Source organism: Oxyura jamaicensis, chromosome 4 (genome assembly GCF_011077185.1).
Source record: "Oxyura jamaicensis isolate SHBP4307 breed ruddy duck chromosome 4, BPBGC_Ojam_1.0, whole genome shotgun sequence".
In the NCBI taxonomy this organism is placed as follows: Eukaryota; Metazoa; Chordata; class Aves; order Anseriformes; family Anatidae; genus Oxyura; species Oxyura jamaicensis.
In genome coordinates, this window is record NC_048896.1 from 65,131,270 (window position 1) to 65,153,111 (window position 21,842).

Consider the following 21,842-nt stretch of genomic DNA (forward strand, 5'->3'; position numbering starts at 1 on the left):
TATGTTCACTTTTGGTCTTAATGAATAGAATTGATTTGCAAAGAGCTGTTTGCTTTTAAGAGCATAATTCCTGCTGACTTTGACCAAAACATGGACTCCTAAATATTTATATCGTGTTATATCATGTTAGCAAGTAAAGCTGGAGCTACTAAGCAATTCAAAACCTTGGGAATACGTAGCCCATCACTTGAATTTCTGAACTCGTGCTCCTTACGCAGTTACGACACTCTGATTGTGCTATAGCCTTGTTGTCACTGATAGGTCACTTGGGCACGTATATGTCTTACCCGTGACAGCACGTTCTTGCTGATGATCATGCATTAAATTTTGCAGACAACATGTTGATGCACCATGATGCCTGACTTCACGTTTCTTTGCTTTAGAAATGTTGTCTCCCATCACCTTTCAGCCAGCCTGCGCTGCTCTGCCCTCCTCCCCCAGACCAAAATCACCAAAGCCGTGATTTCTCCTCCTGCTCCGCTCCCTTCCTGTGATTAGTTTGTGTTACCAGAAATTCACACGTAACTGTGGTTATGCCAACAGAGCGCGTGTGCAGATTTGCCTCATTTCTTCATCTGACAAATACCATCAACAACAAACTGCCTCTGGTATGAGTTCTGTTTTGTTCTGCTTGCTCAGCTTTATCTCCATCACCTGTGGCCAGCAACATTTTTCTGGAGCCAGGCTACTCAAAGTAGTGTAACACGTATATCTAATGGCGTAAATTGCAGCAAGGGGGGATTGGAAGGGAAAAACACTCCAAGTCAGGACTTGCAGCTCTTACAGAAGTGGTTTTCATGCCATCAACACTTAGGCTGAAAGTCACCTTGTTTTCCTTCTGGAGGCATCAAGGGGACACTAATTATCTATTGAAGTCATTGGCCTTGGCTGGAGTTCTGGTCTGCATGGCTGTGTGCAGGTTCTGCTGCCGTGCTTACTTTTGATGTTTTGTTTATTTGGGTTTCAGCTGTACTATTATTAGGGCAGGGCTAATAGGGCTGCAGGAGTTCCTTCCAGCAGCTCACGATTTTGGAAGGTCCTTTATTAAAATGTATCTGCACAAAGCACTGTGCTCCTTCAGACAAAGGAATATGAACCAGAGACTTTCTCCTTGTCAAGACGGAACTTCTTACAAAATTGGTTTTCTATTTCAGTTTCCTCTCCATTTCTTCCTGTTGTCCCTCTCTCCTCTACCTTCTTGAACCTTTTTTGTTGCGGTTGTCCTATTTTTGCTGAAATTAAGCAAGCTTTCTTCCGTCCTTAAAAGCGATGAGTCTTGTGGTAATTCTTCACCTGCTGTGAAAATTAATCCTGGTCCGAGACAACCTGCAGAGAAAACCGACTTTCCTTCGTGTGGCTTTGCCTGCCTCTGACAGCACTTCCCCGGATTTCCTAGAGCATTTGAGCTGCTTTTTCAGGAACCCTGCTGTCAGGTACTATCTGTACGTTATCTTACAGTGGTAATGAAACCCAGGGCAATATGCCCATAACAAAATGGTGTGTAAAACCTGTGGCTGTCATGTTTGGAGCCAGTCATTCAGGATATATTTAACTGGGTCAAATTCGAGGCTTGAAACAAATCATATCAACCAAGATTTCACATTAGATAATACAAGCTCCTGTTTGACTCTAAGTTAATGAAATAAATGTATTTGGGCTTACTAGAGAAATAGCATTAAGGAAAACCTACATTTACACAAGTATTCCCACCCTGAAGTCAGGTATTCCGCCCCTGAAGGGGTGGTTGCATTCTTAAACTACCGCTTGTTTCTAAGTCTGTCTGCACAGTCTGATTTCTTACTGACTTACCAGAGCTCATAGGAAAGAGCGTAAAGACTTAATCATCTCAGCAAGTTTTAGGTCAAATTCCGTATTTTTCCTTTTCAAATTTACAATACTTTTGTAAGGACTTGGAGGAAAAACAAACAAACAAACAGAAAAAAAAAACACAAAAGAAAACCAAGCAACCAACCCAAACACCTTACAGGCTGTGAACTTGAGAGAAATAAGAGGAATATCTGCCTTCCTGCACCGCTTTTCTTTGGTGCAGCTTTGTCGCTTTTATTAGCTCTTCATCAGCGCTACAGGTTCCCATGTGCAGTCAGTTCTCCTGTGGTTTTGTGGTTTGCAGCAGTTGTGCTAGCAATGCTTTTCCTTCATGTTCTCTTGCAAAGCCACGCAGGGTTACAAGTGCAGGTGACGTATATGCAGCTCAAGATGTTTCACGTGTCTGCGTGCTGGCTTTCGGGCTGGCCACCTGCCCTCTGAATCGATTCCTTCCGCTGCTCCCGAACCCCCGTGGCACCGCAGATGTTGCTGGATGGCTCCTCATAGGTCCTCAGCACGGCAGCAAGGCTGGCTCTTGACTTTGAGATCAGGCTGCTCCTGGCAGCTGGGAAAGCCGGCGTGGCAGCCGACCGTCGTGGTTGGGGCTCAGCTGCACAGGCAAAGCCAGTTCCACCAAGTGCCTGGTGCTGCCTGATCTGAATCTGCGGTGGAGTATCAGAGGGGCAGGTGCTGGTAGAACGTGCAGGGGGGAAACAAGTGTGGTTTTACGCCTCAGACAGCTCTTGAGGACAGTGAGTTTCATAAGTGTGTCCTGCACTTCAGAACTAAGGCAGCGCTTTCTTTTGTTGCCTGACTGCCGAGCTGCAAACAATTGAAGAAATCTGATCCATACTTGAGAACTGAGGCAAAAACAATGCTTTGGACTGGGTTAGGGCATGCAAGAGAAGAAAATGCAGTGTTATGGCACCTATTTGCATGCTTTCTAGGGAACAGGAAATGAGCTGGTAGCAAAGCATACGTTGCAGGGAAGGATATCTTTTCAAAAAGCTGCAATAGCCAGTTCATCTTTTTTTTTTTTTTTTTTTTTTTAAATAGTTACTTTCAAGTTACGCAGTATGAGACGCAACGTATGAGAGGCACTCCAGGTCTGAAAAACACCAAGACCTGTAACACTTCCACTGGAGTTCCCAGGATTTTTAGTGTTGCAGGAGCAGGGACCTCAGGTAGTCAGCTCTGGATTCCATGGTTTTACCTAACACTGAAATTGTGTGAAATGAAGATTTTGTTCCCTACAGGTGAGCTGAGTGGTAGCATGAGCTGTCCTTCCCCCTTGCTTGTACCCCTTCTGCTATTCATCTGGTGCTGTGGCAAGGTGGTTCAAGGAGCTGAATCACCAGAAAGAGAAAGCCACCAGCGAAAGAAAAAGCAGAAGAGCCAATGGTTGTCTGCCAGGTTGACAGAAAATGTTTGCTGTATGGGCCATATTTAATTGCTGGATGAGGCTGTGCGAGAGGAATCACAAAGGAAAAAAAAAAGAAGGCTTGGAGGGATGCTAACCTTGTTAGCTTTGTTGTCTAATCAATATTTTCATTTCCGTTTGCCCTGTGTTTCTAGCGTATCATAACAGTAGTTATTCATGATGGGAAAATGATGTTGAATTCAGGAGATACTCTGTGAAGGGGTGTTTAAGAACCTATCTATAAAATAAAGCCTTGGGTGACAGCGTTGAGAAGAGTCGTCTTTTGGCATCTGAAGAAAGGGCTTCCCGTGCGTCAGACGCTACGGGGCATCAGTAAGTGCCTGAAAGCAAGAGGTCTGCTGAACAAATGTGCTCCGTCTGCAGCAAAACAGAAACATCTTTTAACAACATGTTCTATGGCCACCCATGCCGACCGCATGCTGACAGCGGTGCCTGCTCTACAGTAAGAGATACTCATCATGTGTGTGTTCGCACAGTCTTTGTAGCTGTTCTGCTGCATGCTTTACAAGCAGATTAATAGGTGTTAGTGCTTCAGCTTTCCCTGAAAGCAGCCATGTCGCCACACCCTCTAAAAACATGGATGGAGCAACCTAGGTTTGAGATCCTCACTGCTGTCTTTGCCTGATAGATGCATTTCAGCCTGTTTCGTGATACAGAGCACTTAGGCACTGTATTTCCTTGCCGGATTATCTGCTCAGTGTCTGATGTTCCTCACAGTCGTGTGAGAAAATCTGCACAAATTTGTGCTTGCACTTGTTTTGAGCAACAAGGTAATACAAGCTCAAATTTTGGCAGGCTTTGTCAGTGCGCTGCAAAATATTTCTGTATTCGTAATCAAGGTTAGCAGAAGATTGTTTAAAAACATGCATCGTCTCTGTTGTTGGGTGGCTTGTCTTGGAAGCTGTCTGCGTGCAGCTTGTGAATAACTACAGAGTGGAAAGGGGGGATTTTAACGGCACAAGTGTTCTTTTGCTGCTGAAACTAAGTTAATATGCCGTCCCTTGGCGTGACTTGAGCATGAGTAGAAGAGTCTGTCTGCTGATGTGCACCGTCTCCTCCTGCTCCGAGCTAGTTGTGCAATACAGGTGAGGTGAGGACACTACAGCAGGTTTTGCTCCAGGTTTGTCCTACTTCTTGTTTTCAAGCAAACCCTTCATGCAGATGCGATTTTGTGATCTTCACTACGCTCAAACAGTGCAAGTCCATGCGGTTGACATGGAAAAAATAAATGGTAAGGTAAATGTCTATATTAAAATCTAGGATGAAATGGGAAGTAGCTGTAAATGTGAACTGGTTTGGTTCTTAGCATTAGCGTGTGACCTTTTCTGCCAGTAATTGCAGTGCCAGAGTTAGGAACCAGAGACATAGCGAGTAGTGGAACCTGGGCCTCCCGTAGCAGCCCCTCGCCTGGGTTGCCACGGATGCTGGTGTGCTGGTGCAGAAGCCCAGGGCTTGTTTGCACACAGGGCATCAGAGAGAGCTCCAAAAGGGCCGTGGCATGCACAGCACCTCCGTTGTGCATCAGCTGGTTGCTCAAGCAGCCTCAGGTCTGTTTTTGTGTGGCTCTTCGTGTCCCGAAGTCTCTGTTCACCTCCCTTGAATGTGCATGAGCTGTGCTGGCCTCAGGGCACAAGCAGAGCTCTGTGCTCATGAAAGAGTGCAGTTTTTGGAGCGGCTCGTGGGGGGAGACCTGGAAATAATTGAGGGAGATGCAGTACTTCATTGCTGTGCAGTTTGAATTGAATGCCTGTGCGGATTGTAGGTTTTTCTCAGGACAAAGAGCTTGCCTCTTCTTGTGCGGATGCGTGCACCTGTGGTTTTTTATAAGGCAGAGTAGGTCCTTTGCAGAACTCCTGGGGCCTTTGTGGAACTGCAGGAAATTACCCTGGCTGCCATCCTGAAGTCCCTTTCAGCTCAGGACCACAGAGGTGCTGAATCCTTCAGCAGCTGTTCTTGTCTGACTGGTAATGGGCACACCTAAATCCCATCATGCAGTCAAAGCAGCAGATTATCTGCTGCCCTCGTTCATATGGGGAGAGGATCCTGCAAAGTTCTTTACTATAAACACTCTAATAGGTTTTTAAACTTATTTTAGCTTCTCCCCCTCCTTTTGCATAAAGCAAGCTACTTTCAATGTGTTGTGTTACAGGAGACTGGCATTTAACCTCATCAGTGGAAGAATGATGCTATAGAGCAAAGCAAAATGCTCTTAATCTGGTCAGCTTCAGGACATTATTAAGTAAATGGCAATTCCTGCAGGTCCCTGGCTGCTGATAATGCCTGTGCTCTGATAAAGTGAAAGGATCATCAAGGCCTCAGGAGCTTTCTGAGGCCACCTCCTAGCTGAATCCTGCTTTTCTGTACAACCAGATGCAATTTTCTGTGCCTGCTGTTTACAACTCATGAAATTAAGCAGTGAATTAGGTGGCTGTGCTACCAGGTTAAGCTTGCTAGCAAAACAAAAAAATCAGAAGGGAAGGATCCCTTTTCGGCACCGTGAGTTACGAAGCATTTTGAACTCTGCCACGTGGTACAAGTCTGCTGCCGTGCCCTGTCTCCACTGGTCTTGGGTGAGTAAGGTCAGCGGCAGCCCTGCGTGCGTGACTTTCTGAAGAGAAGTCAAATCCTTGGCAGATGAGTACTGTTCCACGGGGGCTTTGTGTAGACAGAGGCAAATGAGGATGCAGGGCAAAAGGGTTCCTAATCTGCTGTTTCCCCTGTGGTGTAGCATATGGAAAGCAGTTGAGTGTCCTTCCTGTGCGAGCACTGAGGACACTTTTGGTCTTTACTATGAAGCCATTCCTTGCTTTGCTGCTTACCTCTCCTGGGGAAGATCCCTCTGGCCACAGAGGGGAGCTCGCTGCCCTCTGCATCCCAGCAGGGAGCATCTTCTGGAGCAGGAGGTGTTGGCTGCACTTCTGTCAGCCCCTGCTTTGCTTTTGCTTGGGACTCATGGCGGGCTTTGCCAAAAGCCAGCACGTTGCTCCAACTTGGTGGTAGAGCCAAGGTTTTACTCTGAGATGTGTGCGTCACGATTGCACTGTTTTTTAAATGTCAATATCTTAATGGCGATTGATGTTCATATGAGCCCGAGAGCTGGGATTCAAGCTCTTGGTGCATGGTAACCTCCACTTAAAAGCCACCTCTATTTTGCCTTCTCTGAGCGTAGGTATATAGTTTCTTCTTTGGCTGCGTGCATGCGGCTGCGTAGAAGTAAGAAGGCAAGTCACAAAATGAGGAGAATCCCAGCACTGTTTAATAAGCTTTGTTTCTCTTTATGCGATTTCTTCAGGAGATCCTGTTTGAAGACACTTTACTTCTTTTTCAAATTTCTTAGATTATAGCTTCTGCTAAATACTTGAGAACAGCAAGCTTTGTAGAGGCGTGTTATTATCTGCCCTTCTGATGGCCTTTTACTTCTGGCTAGCATTTTTTTAATTATTGGTTTTCCATGAAGCTTATAGAACTAGGGGTGAGCAAATGTTTGCTGAGTTAATCTGCCCAGTGTCAGTTGGTAAAGCTGAAACAAACTCAGACTTCTTCCTCTTTTTTTGTTGTAGCAAACCTTCCCCAGTGATGTCCAGTGTGTTGAAGAAATTCTGAAGGTAGGTGCTCTTAAATACCACATCTTGTGTTTCCTTATATTTTGCTTGCATTAAAATAACATGTAGGGGGGAAATATTGCTCTGCTTCTTTTTTACCAGCTGGTGTTGCAATCACCAGAAGCATGTCTTTGGGTATGCTGCAGAGAAAAGTAAGGTGACAGCTTCAGATACAGCTGGAGTTGTCACACCTGTCAGTACAGACACACGACTCAGCCTGGTGCAGTCCAAGAGGAAGATGGGCACATCACCTGAACCAGCCAGAGCTGCTCCTTGGCCAGGCCAGGGGGCTGCTGTTAGATATTTCTGAGACACTGATGCAACCAAAAGGAAGCATGTACACATGCCTGAAGAGATGTAGAGCAGTGTATTGAGGAGCTTGCTGCCTATTGCAAGATTGCACAGCTAGAGAGTGTAGAGAGCAGTGAGTGAGCTGAGCAGTGGAAGGGGAGAAACATGAAGATGATGGTGATAATTACATGACTAGATGGTTATGCAGGTTACTTGAAGGCTGTTTCCAGTTCTTGCACAAAATTCTCTTAGATTTATCCAATCCCTGCTTCTAGAGCCAAAGGTAGCCACATGGAATCACTTCCCTCTAAATTTTCATGTTTTATTCTATTCCTAATTGATAAGGAAACTGGAGCCACTTCTGAGTTTTGTGCCTTGATGAAAACAGGTGCCTCAAAATTACAGCCCAGGAGAGATGCTCACACCACAGTCAGTGTATTTGGTGCACACAGTACTGCCATATAGTTTGCAGGTACCTTCTCCGTACATTTCTTTCCAGTCCTCAGGCAAGCCACGTGTGGTACATGCCTGTCTCGAGATGCGTTCAGCACGAGCATAGTTCCTACCTCTGTAAATCGAGTACAGCGCCAGTGTTGTATCAGCCTCCTGATGGAGGCAGAGCTGATGCTCTGTGCCAGGCTTTCTGAGAACGTCGACGGCGGTGCCAGCCGAGAACATGCATTGAGGCTGGTCCTACCCAGCCAGCCCTGTTCCATGGTGTGCTGCCCCTGCTCTGCTCGCACATGCGCTGTCACCGAGCCCAGGGTCTGCACTCTGAAAAAGCCCACAGCTACTCATGTGCAGGTTTTGTTTGCTTTTCCTTTTGTTAACTGTTAGCTGTAATGCCGAGGCCAAAGGCTGCAAACGCAGCAGGCGCTTAGCTCTGCAAGCTGCGCTGAGATGGCTGCTGCTTGGGCAACACAAGTGTGCATGCAGGGAGGGACAAGTGCTCACCGCGGGGCAGGTGCTACATCCCAAGGATGGTTTCTCACTGCGGTGCCGTCTCCAGGGTCTGCAGTCCAGCCTACAAGGACTTTAGGTAGATACGAGTCTTAAGCTTAAAACTTCACTGCAAGTATCAGCAAAAATGCCCTAATCCACTTTTCTCCATCTCTTTCCAGGAAATGACCCACTCATGGCCACCTCCTCTGACAGCTATTCATACACCTAGTACAGCAGAGCCCTCAAAATTTCCCTTTCCAACAAAGGTAAAACAGCCTCTTTTTGCCAGACCTTTTGATATATTAAAGACAGCTTTCCAGCTTGCATGTGTATTCATCAAATTTTTGACCCCGCCCCTTTCTTAGGTAAAGTCTCTCCGGAGAGATTATCTTTTTAAGAAGTCAGATAAACGAAAGCACAGTGGATCTCACATTACATAACTGCTGCGTGAAATGCATAATTTTACTGAGAATTAGATCAGATGGTGCTTATGAGTAATTATTTCTGAGTGAGCTGTGGTAGTGTGATTATCTTTTACCTTTTTTTTTTTTTTAGCAAGTTTTATATTTTTAGAGCTGTTAGGATGTTTGAGCCAGAGAGAAAGATGAATGAATGCTGTTTAGATGACATTTGTTCAAATTGTAGACTCCAAATGTGACTACTTTGCAGAAACATTTTAAGCATCTACTCTCTGTTGCAGCACAAAAAAAGTTTTAATCTTTACTTTCAAGAAAAATATTTGTTGACTGCATTGAACAAATATTTGGCAGCTCTGTCAAAATTTTCTATATTCCTTCAAAAAGGCACATACTGCTGGTTTGCCAGCAGCACGTTTTTGGTGGCAGTAGCACATCATGTTTGTGCTAAACTACGTCAGAGCAGCCTAAACTCTTAGACAGTTCAAAGGCGAGCTTTGGTTAGGTTGACTTTTATTACAATAAGTAACACGTTGAAAATACATCACCAACATGCAGCTATTGAGAGAGAGCTGGTGTATTTTATTCTCAACTTTTCTCTTTGTCCTTTCTTTGCAGGAATCACAGCATGTTGGATCTGTAGCACAGAATCAGAGTAAGTAGAAATCCAAAGAATACACAGCAATGTCTGTATGAGTTCACAGATAACTTTGTGTGTTGTGTGTGAGATTGATGAGAGTATCAAATGTTTACATTGATTAAGGAGCACAATTTCCTGGGCTTGGTTGAACACTGAATAATTTAGATAACTCCTCAGAGATTGTGTACGTTCCTTACCTGGAAAGTAAAACAGCAGTTCAGCAGAGAACAAACAGTGTTTTGTTAGGAAATCCCATTTAGGATGATGAATAATCTCACTGGCAAAGGATTACATCCTGGAAGAGAGTGCCTTTCTAATTTTGACACCCAGAGACCATAGGGTAAAGTACAATTCATGTGAGGCAAGTAAAAAGAACTGATTTGTTTTTGATTTTCAGAACAGTATGACGCACCTTCAAAAACGTTGCCTAGTTCTCAACCAAGAACATCGTAAGTAACCAGATTCAGTTCCCATGCTCTACTGTACAGTTACTTAAAAGAATCTGTAATGAATTACAATATGCCTTACGTGATGTTTCTGAAGATTAAAATTTGTTAGTTGAGTTTTTATCTGAAAATTTCAATGGAGGGAACTTACAGCCACAGTAATACTGCTGTTTCATGTTTATGGTTACTGTATTAAAAAAAAAAAAATCAGACACAAAACCATACAACTATTAATATACCAAGTGGAGGGGGTTTTGCTCTGTTAATCTGTGGCTACTCAATACCTTGTCACAAAGTGTGTGCATTAATAATGCATTAAACTGATATAAATTAGAAACAAACTGAATCTGATCCATTTAGCATGCCATTTTGAATTTATGAAGGTTAGTAAAGCTATACTTACAAAATTTGTGAAAACTTGCACATCTTATAGAAATCATGGGGTATAATTTTTTTAGTTGTCCAAGGGAAAGTTCCTGAGAAGTGTTGTTCTGCAATTTTTTAAAAAAAAAAATATTTAAACCCTCCACCCCTCCAAAAAAAAACTACACATGAAGCTTCTAAAAACCTCAATTTACATTATCTAATCAAGTTAGCAAGGTGCAAAGTGGGGTCCTGGATTTATTTTTTAAATATTATTTACATATTTCTTCTTTCGTCTCTTTGTGTCTCTTCTTTCCCCTATTATTTTATGGTTTCTCTGAGAAGGCTTCTCAGAATTGGAGTCCCAGATCTTGTGCATAATCTTGGCAACAGTTTTACAAAGGCAGGGAAGGAATGCCAGCTAATACTTATATTGCTTCAATATCAAGTTGTAAGTTGGTGGGAAAGATCCATAATGGCAATAAAAAAAAACTTGGCAGCGTCCTCCTAGGTCCAAGTGTTTGTCTATTAATTAGGTTAATCACAAGAATTTCTTGAAAGTAGTTTTGTGTGGGCTGACTTTGAGTCTTTCGGGATTAACCTGGCCAGATGGCAGCATTGATGGGTTCTGAGCCTTGAATAATAGAAACCTTTCCACATCCAGGAGGCTAAGTGGTCTGTGTGCGAGTCAATCACCCAGGCATTAAGTGCCTGTCAGCTCAGTGATAAAGAGCTCGTTTTACTTCACACTGTATCCTTCCATGAAAGGCTGCAAACTGCAGACCACAAAGCTTCCACTTTTTTTTTTTTGTTTTTGTTTTTTTGTTTTAACTTACAATGAATAATTCAATTAAAATAAAGAAAACCTGGAAAGGGCACAACCAAGAGGCTCTCCTCCTCAGCTGAGTTGCAGGATTTTGTGTTCATGCTTTTCATTCAAGCCTTCCTGACCTAACTGGTCTCCAGAGAGCAGCCAGAACCTTCCTGCTGCTGGTTTCTGGTAGCATCTCACTGAGCCTCTGCGTTTAGGGATTTCATTTGAACTAAGACAAACACAAGCCCTCTGGGGCCAGCTGGGCGGAAGGCACAAGGCAGCTCAAGCCAGGGACTCCGTCCCTGGGCGTTGGTTGCCTTCACGGGCTGGTCCTCCTTGAGGATAAAGGGAACCTCAGTTTGCTGATGTCCATCAGTGAATGTCTTTCTCTTCATGGTGATTTTTATTAGCATCTCGGAGCCAGCTCTAATGTACCGTGGCCATATATCAACAGAGGCAGTTGAAGGCAGAGGGACAGAGTGGCTTAGGTTGACATCCTAAGCGGAGTGAACTGAGGTTTGCCCAAGGACTTGCCCTGCGTTTTCCCCTTGAAGTGATGCATCCATTCTTTTTGTCTCCTTTTTGTTCTCCTTTGCCAAACAGGGCTTTCTTTGCTCTTCAGAAGCCACGTGACCCTCAGAAAACTCAGCTGCCGATAGTAGCTCGTGTTACCAAGTGTGGCTGGCTGAACACAAACAGTGTTTGTGCTGCTTAATTAGAGGTTGAAATCCCTGGGCATCTGTGTGCCCAAATTAAGCATCCAGTTTCCCCAAGCAGGCACAGGTTCCCAGATGGCTTTCTTTCTTGGATGCAGCCCCTAGGTCAGCTCCTGGCTGTGCTGGAATGGGAGCAACCCCCCTGCTTACGGGGGAGATGCCGACCTCTGCCTCCACGACGCATCTTCAGCACGGCCAGCTGAGGGGCCAGCCCGTGCCTTCAGTGGAGCTGCTGGGAAAGCTGCGCTGATTTTAGCACCACTCATCTCATGAAAAGAGCTCTTTATAAATAGATTCACAGGGATATTGATGATGTGTGCATAAGCTGCAGGTCCTGCAAATGAAAACTCAGCATCTTTTAAGTGCTGAGCTAATTAAAGTATAAAGATTATTAGGGCAGATTTATCTTCTTTAAGTAGGCTATTTAGCAATTTGTTGAAACCTTGTTTTGGGGAAACTGGCTTTGTCTAGCCATGCAAAAGTGTGACTCATATAAAGTTTTCGTGTTCCTCCTTGATACTAAATTAAATTTAAGTGGTAGCAATGTTCTTCCTTGATCTTAAATTGAAGTTAAGTGGTTGCAATGTTCTCACACTGTGTTTTACTTACCAGCAGCTCAGGTGAAAAAGGCAGTCTTTTTGAGTAGGAACAGTTAAATCAGATTTAAAGGACAATCTAGGTAGCATTGCCTAGCATATCCTTTAGCCTCTAAAGGAAATGCATCTGTAGGCCAGAGTGCTTAACGTAAAACAAAACAAAACCCAGGAAAAACTTCCAGGACATTTTCACATCCCTGGAAGTGTGTTTAAATTGCAGAGCAGACCAGCTTTGGCTCCAGCCGAAGCCAGTGTGCGCACGTTGCTGCAGGCTGCAAGCCATTTGCCTTCAGTAGGAGATGGAGGGGGGGTTGTTTGCCACATTAGTGTCTCGCAGCACTTCCCTCCAGTGTTTACTCTAAAAGCAGAGGCTCCAGGTGGTGTCCACAGGGAAGGTGTGTGAGGAAATGAGGTGTTGGAGGCTGGGAGATGGAAGAGGACAGCCACGAGGGAATGGTGAAGTCAAAATGCCTGAATAAAGAAAGCACGTAGCTCTGTGAAGGTGACAGCAGGCAGAGCCCTTACGGCACCAAGAGCCTTTTCTGCATCAGTGTGAGGTAACGCGGGACCGTGGGGCTGGTAACTCCTCGGGAGGCAGTGCTGTGCAGGAGGGGTGGGCCTGCTGGTGGGCACTGGAGGCCTCTGGGCCCTCTGGGTGCCGTCCTGCTCCAGGTACAAGAGCGTGGGTCCCAGCCTCAGTCTTTAGTAAACTCTGACTCAGATGTGTGTCACGTAGAAACATGCCCTTCTGAAGCCATTTTTTTCTGTGAACTGTACACTAGCAGTCCCGTGAACGTGTTTCAACAAAAGACCTCGCAACTGGAAAAATAACGTCAGCAGCAACAAATGACACTGCTGGTGCTGCAGTGGGAGTACTCAGTCTGAGTTTGGGGAAAGGGAAGGCTCAATTCATTTCTTATTACTTGGACACCCTGACCTTTAACTCATGTTTACATTCTGTCCTGAGGTTTGAGGGGTTTATAACTTGAAAGTAAAATGCATGAAGAAGAGATGCTGTCTCATCAGTCAGCAGTTGGCATCCAGAGTTGCCAACCCTGGTGTCTTGGGAAGGAAACTATACCAAAGTATACATCTTGCCAAAACGAGAATGTACCCTAGGATAGCAATTTTTTACTAGATTCAAAGATGTAAATAAAAAGATAAGAAGGGTTAGATAAAAAGACTGGTTTTACAGGGAGGAAAACATTCCCATTTCTTCGTCTTCCAAACCGAGAGCCTGAAAGTGTAACAAACAGCAAGCACATGGGAAAGGGAAACGGCCCCTCACCCAAACCCCATACAGGAAAAAAGAAAAAGGAAGGAAAAAAAATCAAACCTGGCAACATCCCTAGTAAGAGACTAATTTGGATGGCTGAAGTTTTTCAGCTTAATAGTGCAAGCAGATGGGATGACAGCAATGTAGGAAGACAGCAGTTCAGACATGCAACACGTAATTCAGTAAGAGAGCCTGCCACAGTATTAGAGTGTTGTTTTGCAAAGAGACTGGAGGTTTGGGGTTTTCTCATTAGTGGGTATTCAGCTTCAGGCAACATGTCCTGATTTTCGTAGTGAGGATGTACAGCGCTGCATGAAGAGAAGTTAATTCTGGAGGGCAGTATGCTCGGTTTTCAGTCGCACAAGTGTTAGAATCTCAACTTGCTTGTAAACCAAAATAAAAGTGTTTGGTTTTAGGCATTTGAAATTGTCTTTTCAAGTGACTTCATCAGTAGTGTGTTAATGTTCCTTTTCTTAGAGGCATCCACAGTAAAATATATATTATTAGGAAACGACACGCGTAAAAGCAGCAAAGCTGTTGGAGGAGATGTCTCCCTTGTGAGTGCTGTGAAAGGCTCAGAGCAACTCGCCCTTGAGTACACAGTGGTTGAGATGGCGAAGCCTCACCAACGATCTCCTTCCCCATAGCTCAGTGCTTGTCGCCCAGCGCCCACGTGGGGAGGCACCTGTGTCAAGGACCTGTCTCCCTGGCTAAAAATAGGAGACGGGGCCACGGGTGTGTTAGCATGTTCAGGCTGTCCAGCCGAACTGACGCGCTGTCATTGCTGGTATGTGGCTGTAGGGGGGTGTGGAGTTTCCCGGAGGGCTCCCTGCTGATTTCGACATCTCGCTTGCTCCAGCTGAGGTGAGGTGCCCTAGAAAGCAAGTGGTTGACCTTCAGTGTGAGCAGAAGGGCTTTCAAGTAGCAGGAAATCACTGGCTGTGCTTCCCGTGGTTTTATGTACAGGGCCAGGTTCCCTTCTCAAATGGTGGAAGCAGAGGATTTGTTCCTGGTACTAAAAGGAAACATAAAACAGGCAGCAACAGAAACAAACCTTGAGAATAATTGCTGGAGTCTGTTCTCTCTTCATTCTGAACGTGCAATTTCCATTAGAGCTAATAGAAGTGACGTAGGTTTCTGTTTGAAGGAAAGATACAGTCTTTCCTTTGAATTATGGTGCTTTAATCTGGTGCTTGGAAAGGTTGAAAGGTACTGAGAGAATGCCTAAGCTATTGTTTGACCCTAACTCTCAATTAGTGACTGCTGAAATAGATTTTATCTGTTGACTGACAGGTCAATTGCTCTGAAATTTTCTTTTGGACTTGAGATTCATTGCTTGTGGTTTGTGGACTCGTTCGGTATGAGAGCATTGCTAGCTTTGACACCAAACACGGTCTTGTGCCAATGAAGGCATCTCCTTGCCCATTGACTGCTTTGGTCTAAGTGTAAAATGACTTGGGTTAGTGGGGATAGTAAATAGGAGCTCTCTAGGCTGAGCAGTCTCCAGGCAGGCCCAAGGTTTGAATCCCCATACTTCTAAAGCAATAAGAAATTAGCCTTTCTGCTTTCTGGCCCTTTTTTAGGATGTCTACATGGGTGCTAAAGGGGGGGAATGACAGTTCAGGAGAACTTGGGGTCTCTGCCCACAAATCCCTCTCCTCCAGCCTTTTGAGGACCCCAGTTTCATAGAGGACGGTGAAATTGGAAGCAGCAGGTACAGATGCACCTGATCGGTGCATCTGGAAACACTCACAGGCAGCCCACTGTCCAGACTAGCACTACTAGAACAGGACTTGTGCCTCACCACTCAGGAACTGCTTTGGGTATGTGAATCCCCACTGTTAGGGCTCTCGCTGTGCAGACTAGGGATAGGAGCTTGGCTTGATCTTGGCCTCTGCTTAGGTATGTGTGTGTGATGGGGGATTTGAGCAGCAAAAAGAGGAGCTTTGTGTCAGGAGAAGTATTTGCAGCCCCCAAAGAGCAGGATGTGTGAACGTGTGCATCTTGTGCTACTTTCTGCCCCCTGGGGAGCCAGTGCTAGCTAAAAGCTTGCCCATCTCTTCCTGTACCAGGACTGGACTTGTTCCAGCAGTTGTCTGCAGCTGGCAGCCGATGGTACTGACCCTGTGTTGCAAAGTGCCCTGAGGTCAGGTGGAAGGCACAGTAAAAGGCCTAGGCTGTGTGTTTCCATTTTGTTGTTCGTTCAGGTAACGAGAGGATTTGGCAGATTGAGCATGGCGAATATTAAAAGCCTTGGGGAGGTCCATTTGTTCTGGAAAGTGCAAACCAAATCTTTTTTCAGTGTCTGCTGCTTCAAAACGTGTCTGCCCTGGCTGATGTGTATCTTCTGGTTGTCTTTCAGAATGCTCCAGGACGACCTGCAGCTCAGTGATAGTGAAGACAGTGGTGACGACCAAGTCAGTTTTAGATGTTTTATACCCTACGCCCACAGACATCCCGTTAAATCATCGCGACGTGTTGCGTTGCTCTGAGCTCCTTAAGCTAACCTTTCCTCCCCCTCTCCTCTTTGTTTTTGTGAACAAAACAGGTTGTTGAAAAGCCACCTTCTTCACTTGCTCCTCCAAGGTACAGGTTTGTTCCCAAACTGCTAGGTAGACAGATACGGAGGAAAAAAAGAATGGTTTATTTTATATGAGGGTAGGTGGGAAAGGGTCCCTCATTTCTGTCATAGATGCAAGCTTTGGTTTCTAGCTGCCTGAAGCCAAATTGGCTTTCATTGTGTGAGGTTTTACAGAAAGCTTCAACTAGAAATCAGTCCAGGCAAGCTAGATTTCGCCTTTGAACCGGAATTGTATTTCCCCATCTGTTCCCTTCCGTTCTTCTCTTCCACACCATCACATGATTTGGAGAGCACACTGGAGATGATGGGATTTTCAGTTATAATAGTGATGGCTAAGGTATGAGTGCAGCTGTAGTTCAGAAGGAAGCCAAGTAGGTGGAGAAAAATTTGCTGAGGCTGCTTCAGCCCTTCCTGGTAGGGCAACTCAGAAGCAGTATCCAAGGTTGACTGAAAAGCCACATACCTGGATTAGAAGCAGAAAGGTGGAGAAACCCCAACAAGAGAGCACCGATGTACCTTTCTGGCTTAATGTGTGTGCTCTTCAAGCACTGGTGACAGTCTACAAAGTCAGGCTTCCACAAGGGCGTATCGATTTCTTGGCATGACTGACTGTCTCTGCAGGCTCTTGAAACAGTATGTTCTCACAATGTCAGTCTGCATCAGCAAGGAGCTTGCCTCCACATCATACAAATGTAGTTATGCTGACACGGGAAACAGTTTTCAGAGTCAGAAGTCAATATTTTGACTTCTTTAGTTTGTTTCAGAACAAAAAGTTATGCCTCAGCTCCATCCACTCCCATTGTCAGCAGGCCTGGGGCAAAGCACTTGTGAGCAGGGATGGGTTTTGCAAAACATGCTGCTGTTTGGGGCTGTTCACAAAACAGCTGCAGCACCTCAAGCAAGTAACATGGATGAAGTGAGAACTTGCTTTCCCCCTTCTTGTGAAGGGGGAAAATAAAAGCAGAGAAACCATCCTGGCATGTATGTTTCCGTCTTCTTAGTCTTTATTAGGCATCTTTTCTGCTGAGTGTTGGGACTTTCAGAATAGCATTTGTCACTTTTTTTTTAAAGCCTTTTGTTGGCTAAATGCATTTACTCTTGCATTGACATCCTGCTTGTATAGTTATGGCTGGGTTGGAATTGAAGGTTTTATTATTTCCAAAATTTTTTTTATTCCGGTGCTTTATCTTGGAGTATGGCAGTGTATTCTTTTGGCCTTGTCCCTTTTCCTTCCAGTTCCAAAACAGGGCGTTTAAGTTTTATTTCTGAATGCTTCCATATCAATATAATAAGTAACCTTGACGCGTGCTGCTTTCTAATTTTATCTCCTGCTGGCCTTGCAGTGCCCTGCAGTCCCAGCCCGAGAGCGTGGCATCAGCACATTCCAGCAGCCCAGAGTCAGGGAGCACCAGTGACTCAGACAGCTCTTCAGACTCGGAGACGGAGAGCAGCTCGAGTGACAGTGAAGCCAACGACCCAGACCCTCCGAGAGTGTCAGCTCCTGAGGTGAATGCGCCTGAACTGTAGGGGCTGCTTAATGCAGGCTCTCTGCTGGCTGAACGCAGTCAGACAGGGGACCTGAAATACCGTCATCCTTCAGGTGACATCTTTGCTGCATCATCAAGCTTTGCTTGCCCTTTGCTTCTTTGTGGGAGTTTGTCAATGAAATAATCCTTAGTAATTGCATCAATTAGACTTTGAAGTGCCTGACCTTGAAGTGTTCCCCCTTGCCTTTTGGCATCATTGGCTAGCACTCCTGGAGGAACTGGTGCCTTTACTGATGAGGCACAAGCAAGGCACAGGTGGGAACTGCAGCTTGTCCTCAGTGTTTGGTGTCCACCTCTGCCCAAGCAGCTCTTCAGGGTGCCGAGGCTGTCGGCTGCTTCGGGGTGAACCCAATTCCCTGATGTGCTCCAGGAAACTGCCACCGCCCCTCTGCAGCTCCTGTGCATGAGTGACACTTGGCTTCTCCCAGCTGAAGTGATCGGGCCTGCAGGAAGGGCTGGAATGTGCTTAGACTTGCTTCTGTTGAGTTTGGCTCACATAGTGCTGCACTGGCGTTTCTGAGGCTTTTATTGGGAAAAGCAGGCAAACAGAGCTTAGTGCCTCAAAGTTGCATAATAATTGAGACCATGCAGCTTTTAAAAATCTGCTACAAATGTACTTGTGTCCTGTGGTTTAAAACAGATCCTTCAGCTCACAAAACATTCTTGGGCCAGCGGGAAGTGCAGGGTTATATCTGATGGACCACAGCTTATATAAAACAGTCCACTGACAGCTTTGAGATAATTCTCAGTAAGACCAGAAACCTTGTCATTTGTTCCTCTTGACCTCCCTAGCCTTAGCTTTCCTTTCTTTTACCTTAGAAGCACGTTAACAGGGAGAATTTTGTGCGCAGAAGACATTGCAGAAGCTTTGAAAAGACCTGTCTTCTGATCTCACATCTAACACACTTCACTCTGCAGCAGTTCACTCACAGACTTTGCCTTGTGCTATGTGAGAAACAGATAGTATACTTACCCTGTCATTCGGGAAGTTTAAAATGAGGTAAAACCAAGTCCATTTTATAAACCAGCTTTCTAGATGGAGTCACCCAGACACAGCTGAAGACACATCGTCTTTGTCAACATGTTGTACGGCGCAAAGAAGGGTAGAGCCTGGGTGGAGAAGAAAATGCCAGCAGAAGGGATTAATTAGTCCTGGAAAGCCTTTCATGTGCTAGGGCTTCTCTTTTCTGAGAAGTGCTGTGGCTGTTCTCAGAAGGGAGTTGTGGCTGGGGAGGATTGGTGAGGGCACACCGTAGCTGTGCTCTGATGGTGCCCAGATCGCAAGTGACACGTTCGAGCGATGCTGAGAATTAAGCAGTATTTTCAGAATGGGCCCTAGAGAATTGTGCCCCTAATTTGCAGCTTCAGATGTCTGTTTTTAGAGCTAGCTGATTAAGTTTTCTCCTGATACATCAGACTTCTGTTTTGATTAGGCAGGGCTTCTCTTAACTACATTACATATCTGACTGATTGCAGAGGACCTCAGTACTCAGTTGTAGCTCATGCCTTGGTTGACCCAGGGGGACATGAGTGTTGGATTGTGTAGACAGAGGACTTGAAGAAACTGGGCTTGATGTGTAAATTCTTTTGGTAACTGCTTAAACCAAAGGAGCCTGTCAACCTACCTGTCAGACTTCAGCGAGATGTGACAGCTGGGACAGCTCTCAGTCCACCTTGTGCAAGTAACTTGGTAAAAGCATTGTGAGGATGGCACCTACTTTGTTTTCACAGATGGTACTTGTCTGACTGCAAGGATGTTGGGTGGTGGCACACAGCAAACCAAGCAGGGGTTTTCATGCATGTCTCTTACTGCACGACAGGTAGGGCTAGCAGAGATCCAGGAAAGCTGTACCACGTGGTTGGTCCTGTGCTTGTGAATTAAATGTTGATGTGTACATTCTAGAGCGTCCCCACTTTGTCATGGTCTTTAACTGTAAGGGGAAATTTTATGAGGTTCTGATAATGTGTGTTAGGATTGAGATGAAGGCATCAGTCTTGCATCCTTCCTTTCTCTATTTGTCTACAGCCTGACCCACCAACTTCAAACAAGTGGCAGCTCGACAACTGGCTCAGCAAGGTGAACCCACCAGTAGTGCCAGCAGAGAGCCCCAGAGAAACTGCCCACACAGATGGACGTGAGGAGGACAAGGAGCCAGGACAGCATATTGACAGCGATTCCTCCCACGAGCATACTGAGCCGAGGGAGCCTCATCACAAGAGCTCTGTCCGAGCAGCCAGGGCTTCTCAGGATGCTCACCTTCCGACCAAACGCAACTACCCGAAGTCTCCCGCGTGCTCTGAGGAGCCCTCACAGAGGCAAACTGTTGGTATCAAAAGGCCCAGCAAGCCTCCAGTGCACGAGGGGCCCAAGGGAGGCCTGAAGGTGGAGAGCGAACCTGGTCCTTACGAGGTTAGAGACCAGTCTTCCAGAGACAAGCCAAAAGTAAAAACGAAAGGGAGGCCGAAATCCAGCGACCGAAAAGAACTGAAACCCAGGCTGCAAGAGCCCCCCGAGAGCAGAAAGCACAAGAACTCCCATCAGGCCAGTGCCAAAGCCCTGCCGGACCCCAAGCCCCCGAGGGACGTTGTGCTGGGCGGTACCCAGGAGCACCTCACTCTCAGCCCCCTCCCTCAGGGCCAGGGCACGACCCCCACCAGGACTAGCGGCCACAGGCCTGCTGCTGTGCTCAGAGAGGACTTCCACAAGGAGAAGCTTCCCTTGTCTGTCGGGGAGAAGAAGTTGCTGTCGCCAGTGAGGGACGTGCACGTCCCTCGCAGCCTCATGGTTAAAATTGATCTCCCGCTGCTGTCAAGAGTTCCCCAGCTCCCCGGGAAAGGCGGTCACCAGAAGAGAGCGGAGGCAAAGGAGTTCCCTGGTGCAAGGGGGCAGGATGTGGAGAGGAAAAACACAGACACTCCTGACAAGTCCTTCAAAAAGAGGAAGGTGAGAGGTGGAGGTGGAGGTGGAGGTAAAGGTGGGTTTGTGCAAGGATGGCAGTGATGTGTAGGGAGTGTGGAGCTGTTTGAAAATCCCTTGCTTGGAGTTTGTTTCTTCTTCATAGGGTCAGATTGGGCTCATTGTCCTCCTCATACCACGGCATTTCCAAACTTATAAAGGGAAGATGTGTCATAAACTATTCACAGATGTTTCTTATTGGTCAAAAATCCACTGCTGAGCAAATGAAAAGCCCTGCAAGCTGTCTAACAAATGCTTTGGTGTTTTCAAAGAATTCTTGCTGTTATATCTTGCTTGCAGCCTCAGTCTGAGTAGCGTGGCCTTTTCCTGTCCAGAGTTGTGGGTTTCTGGGAAACAATTGTGATGGCTGGCTTACGTAGAGAGAGAACAAATTTTGCGGCTGTGAGCTGTATGATTTCCAGGGGTGATGCCAGCAGCTCCATGCCTTTTGCTTTTCCCTAAATGCAGACTTTGAACTAAACCCCTGCTAATAACAACCATCACTAAACCCTCCTGTGCATCTCAGTGCTTGGATGAATACATCAAAAAAGCCTCTGATTTCTCCTGGAGCTGCTGTGGCACTGGCAGAGATACTGATGCTCACAAGATGCACGTCTCCAGTAAGGGGCTTTCCAGGGATCCCTTTGCAGAGTCCTGCGGCAGGAATAGTTGCTTTCGCTTGAATTCCTTCACTTGGTTTGTTCACAAGTGTTTTTTTCAAAGCTGCCTCCCAAAGCAGGCTGTGAATATCTTCACAGCCAGCTGGTTCATCTGCACAGCAAGTTAGCTGCACGGCTTGCGATGAACAGGCCTGCTGCATGTATTCATTGCTGCCTATGAACCTTTTTGGTCCCTCCTCAAAGAGCAGGTGGCTTAGCACGTGGGGTGAATAACTGTGGGTTTGGGGTGGGTTTCATTTACTCTTGTCACCCTGTGATCTTCCCATGGTTACATGGGAAAACTGAGAAGAGCAGGGAAGTGGTGAAGAAGCATGGGAGGCACAAGCAGTCCCTCTCCTGCAGAGCAGCAGGAGGAAGGTAAACAGGCAGTAAATAGACAGTAAATCTCTCACTGCTCCTGTTGGTCTCCCTGAGACCCAAGAGAAGGAGCTATTCCACACTGGGCATCCTGTGCCCTGCAGCCTAAGCATTGCATGGCTGGAAAACCCATCGCAGAGCCTCGCCACCCGCGTTAGGTCAGCGTGCCTGTGGTGGCTCAGGCTTCAACCCAGCCAGCTTCTTTCTGCAGCAGCACGAAGCTCAATCTGACAAACAGTGTGAGAACTTAACCCATGCACCTGCTGGAGCCATGGTCTGGAAGCTCAGAGGTGGACTTTGTGCCAAGCACGACCCACGGAGCTCCATTGCGCTGAGGTTAACCTGCATGTG

At 46.0% G+C, this 21,842-nt stretch overlaps 1 protein-coding gene across 4 annotated transcripts in view; it reads left to right on the top strand.

The window, feature by feature from the left end:
- Positions 1-21,842, top strand: part of AFF1 (AF4/FMR2 family member 1) — an 85,256-nt gene that overhangs the window by 52,314 nt on the left and 11,100 nt on the right. For 3 of the 4 annotated variants that reach the window (XM_035323515.1, XM_035323516.1, XM_035323517.1), the window contains exons 4-11: positions 6,829-6,873; positions 8,283-8,369; positions 9,138-9,174; positions 9,557-9,608; positions 15,733-15,787; positions 15,919-15,956; positions 17,295-17,457; positions 19,525-20,442. In XM_035323515.1, coding sequence (XP_035179406.1) covers positions 6,829-6,873; positions 8,283-8,369; positions 9,138-9,174; positions 9,557-9,608; positions 15,733-15,787; positions 15,919-15,956; positions 17,295-17,457; positions 19,525-20,442 — 1,395 coding nt within the window. The remainder of the gene's footprint in view (positions 1-6,828; positions 6,874-8,282; positions 8,370-9,137; positions 9,175-9,556; positions 9,609-15,732; positions 15,788-15,918; positions 15,957-17,294; positions 17,458-19,524; positions 20,443-21,842) is intronic. The other variant, XM_035323518.1, reaches the window with a different exon arrangement.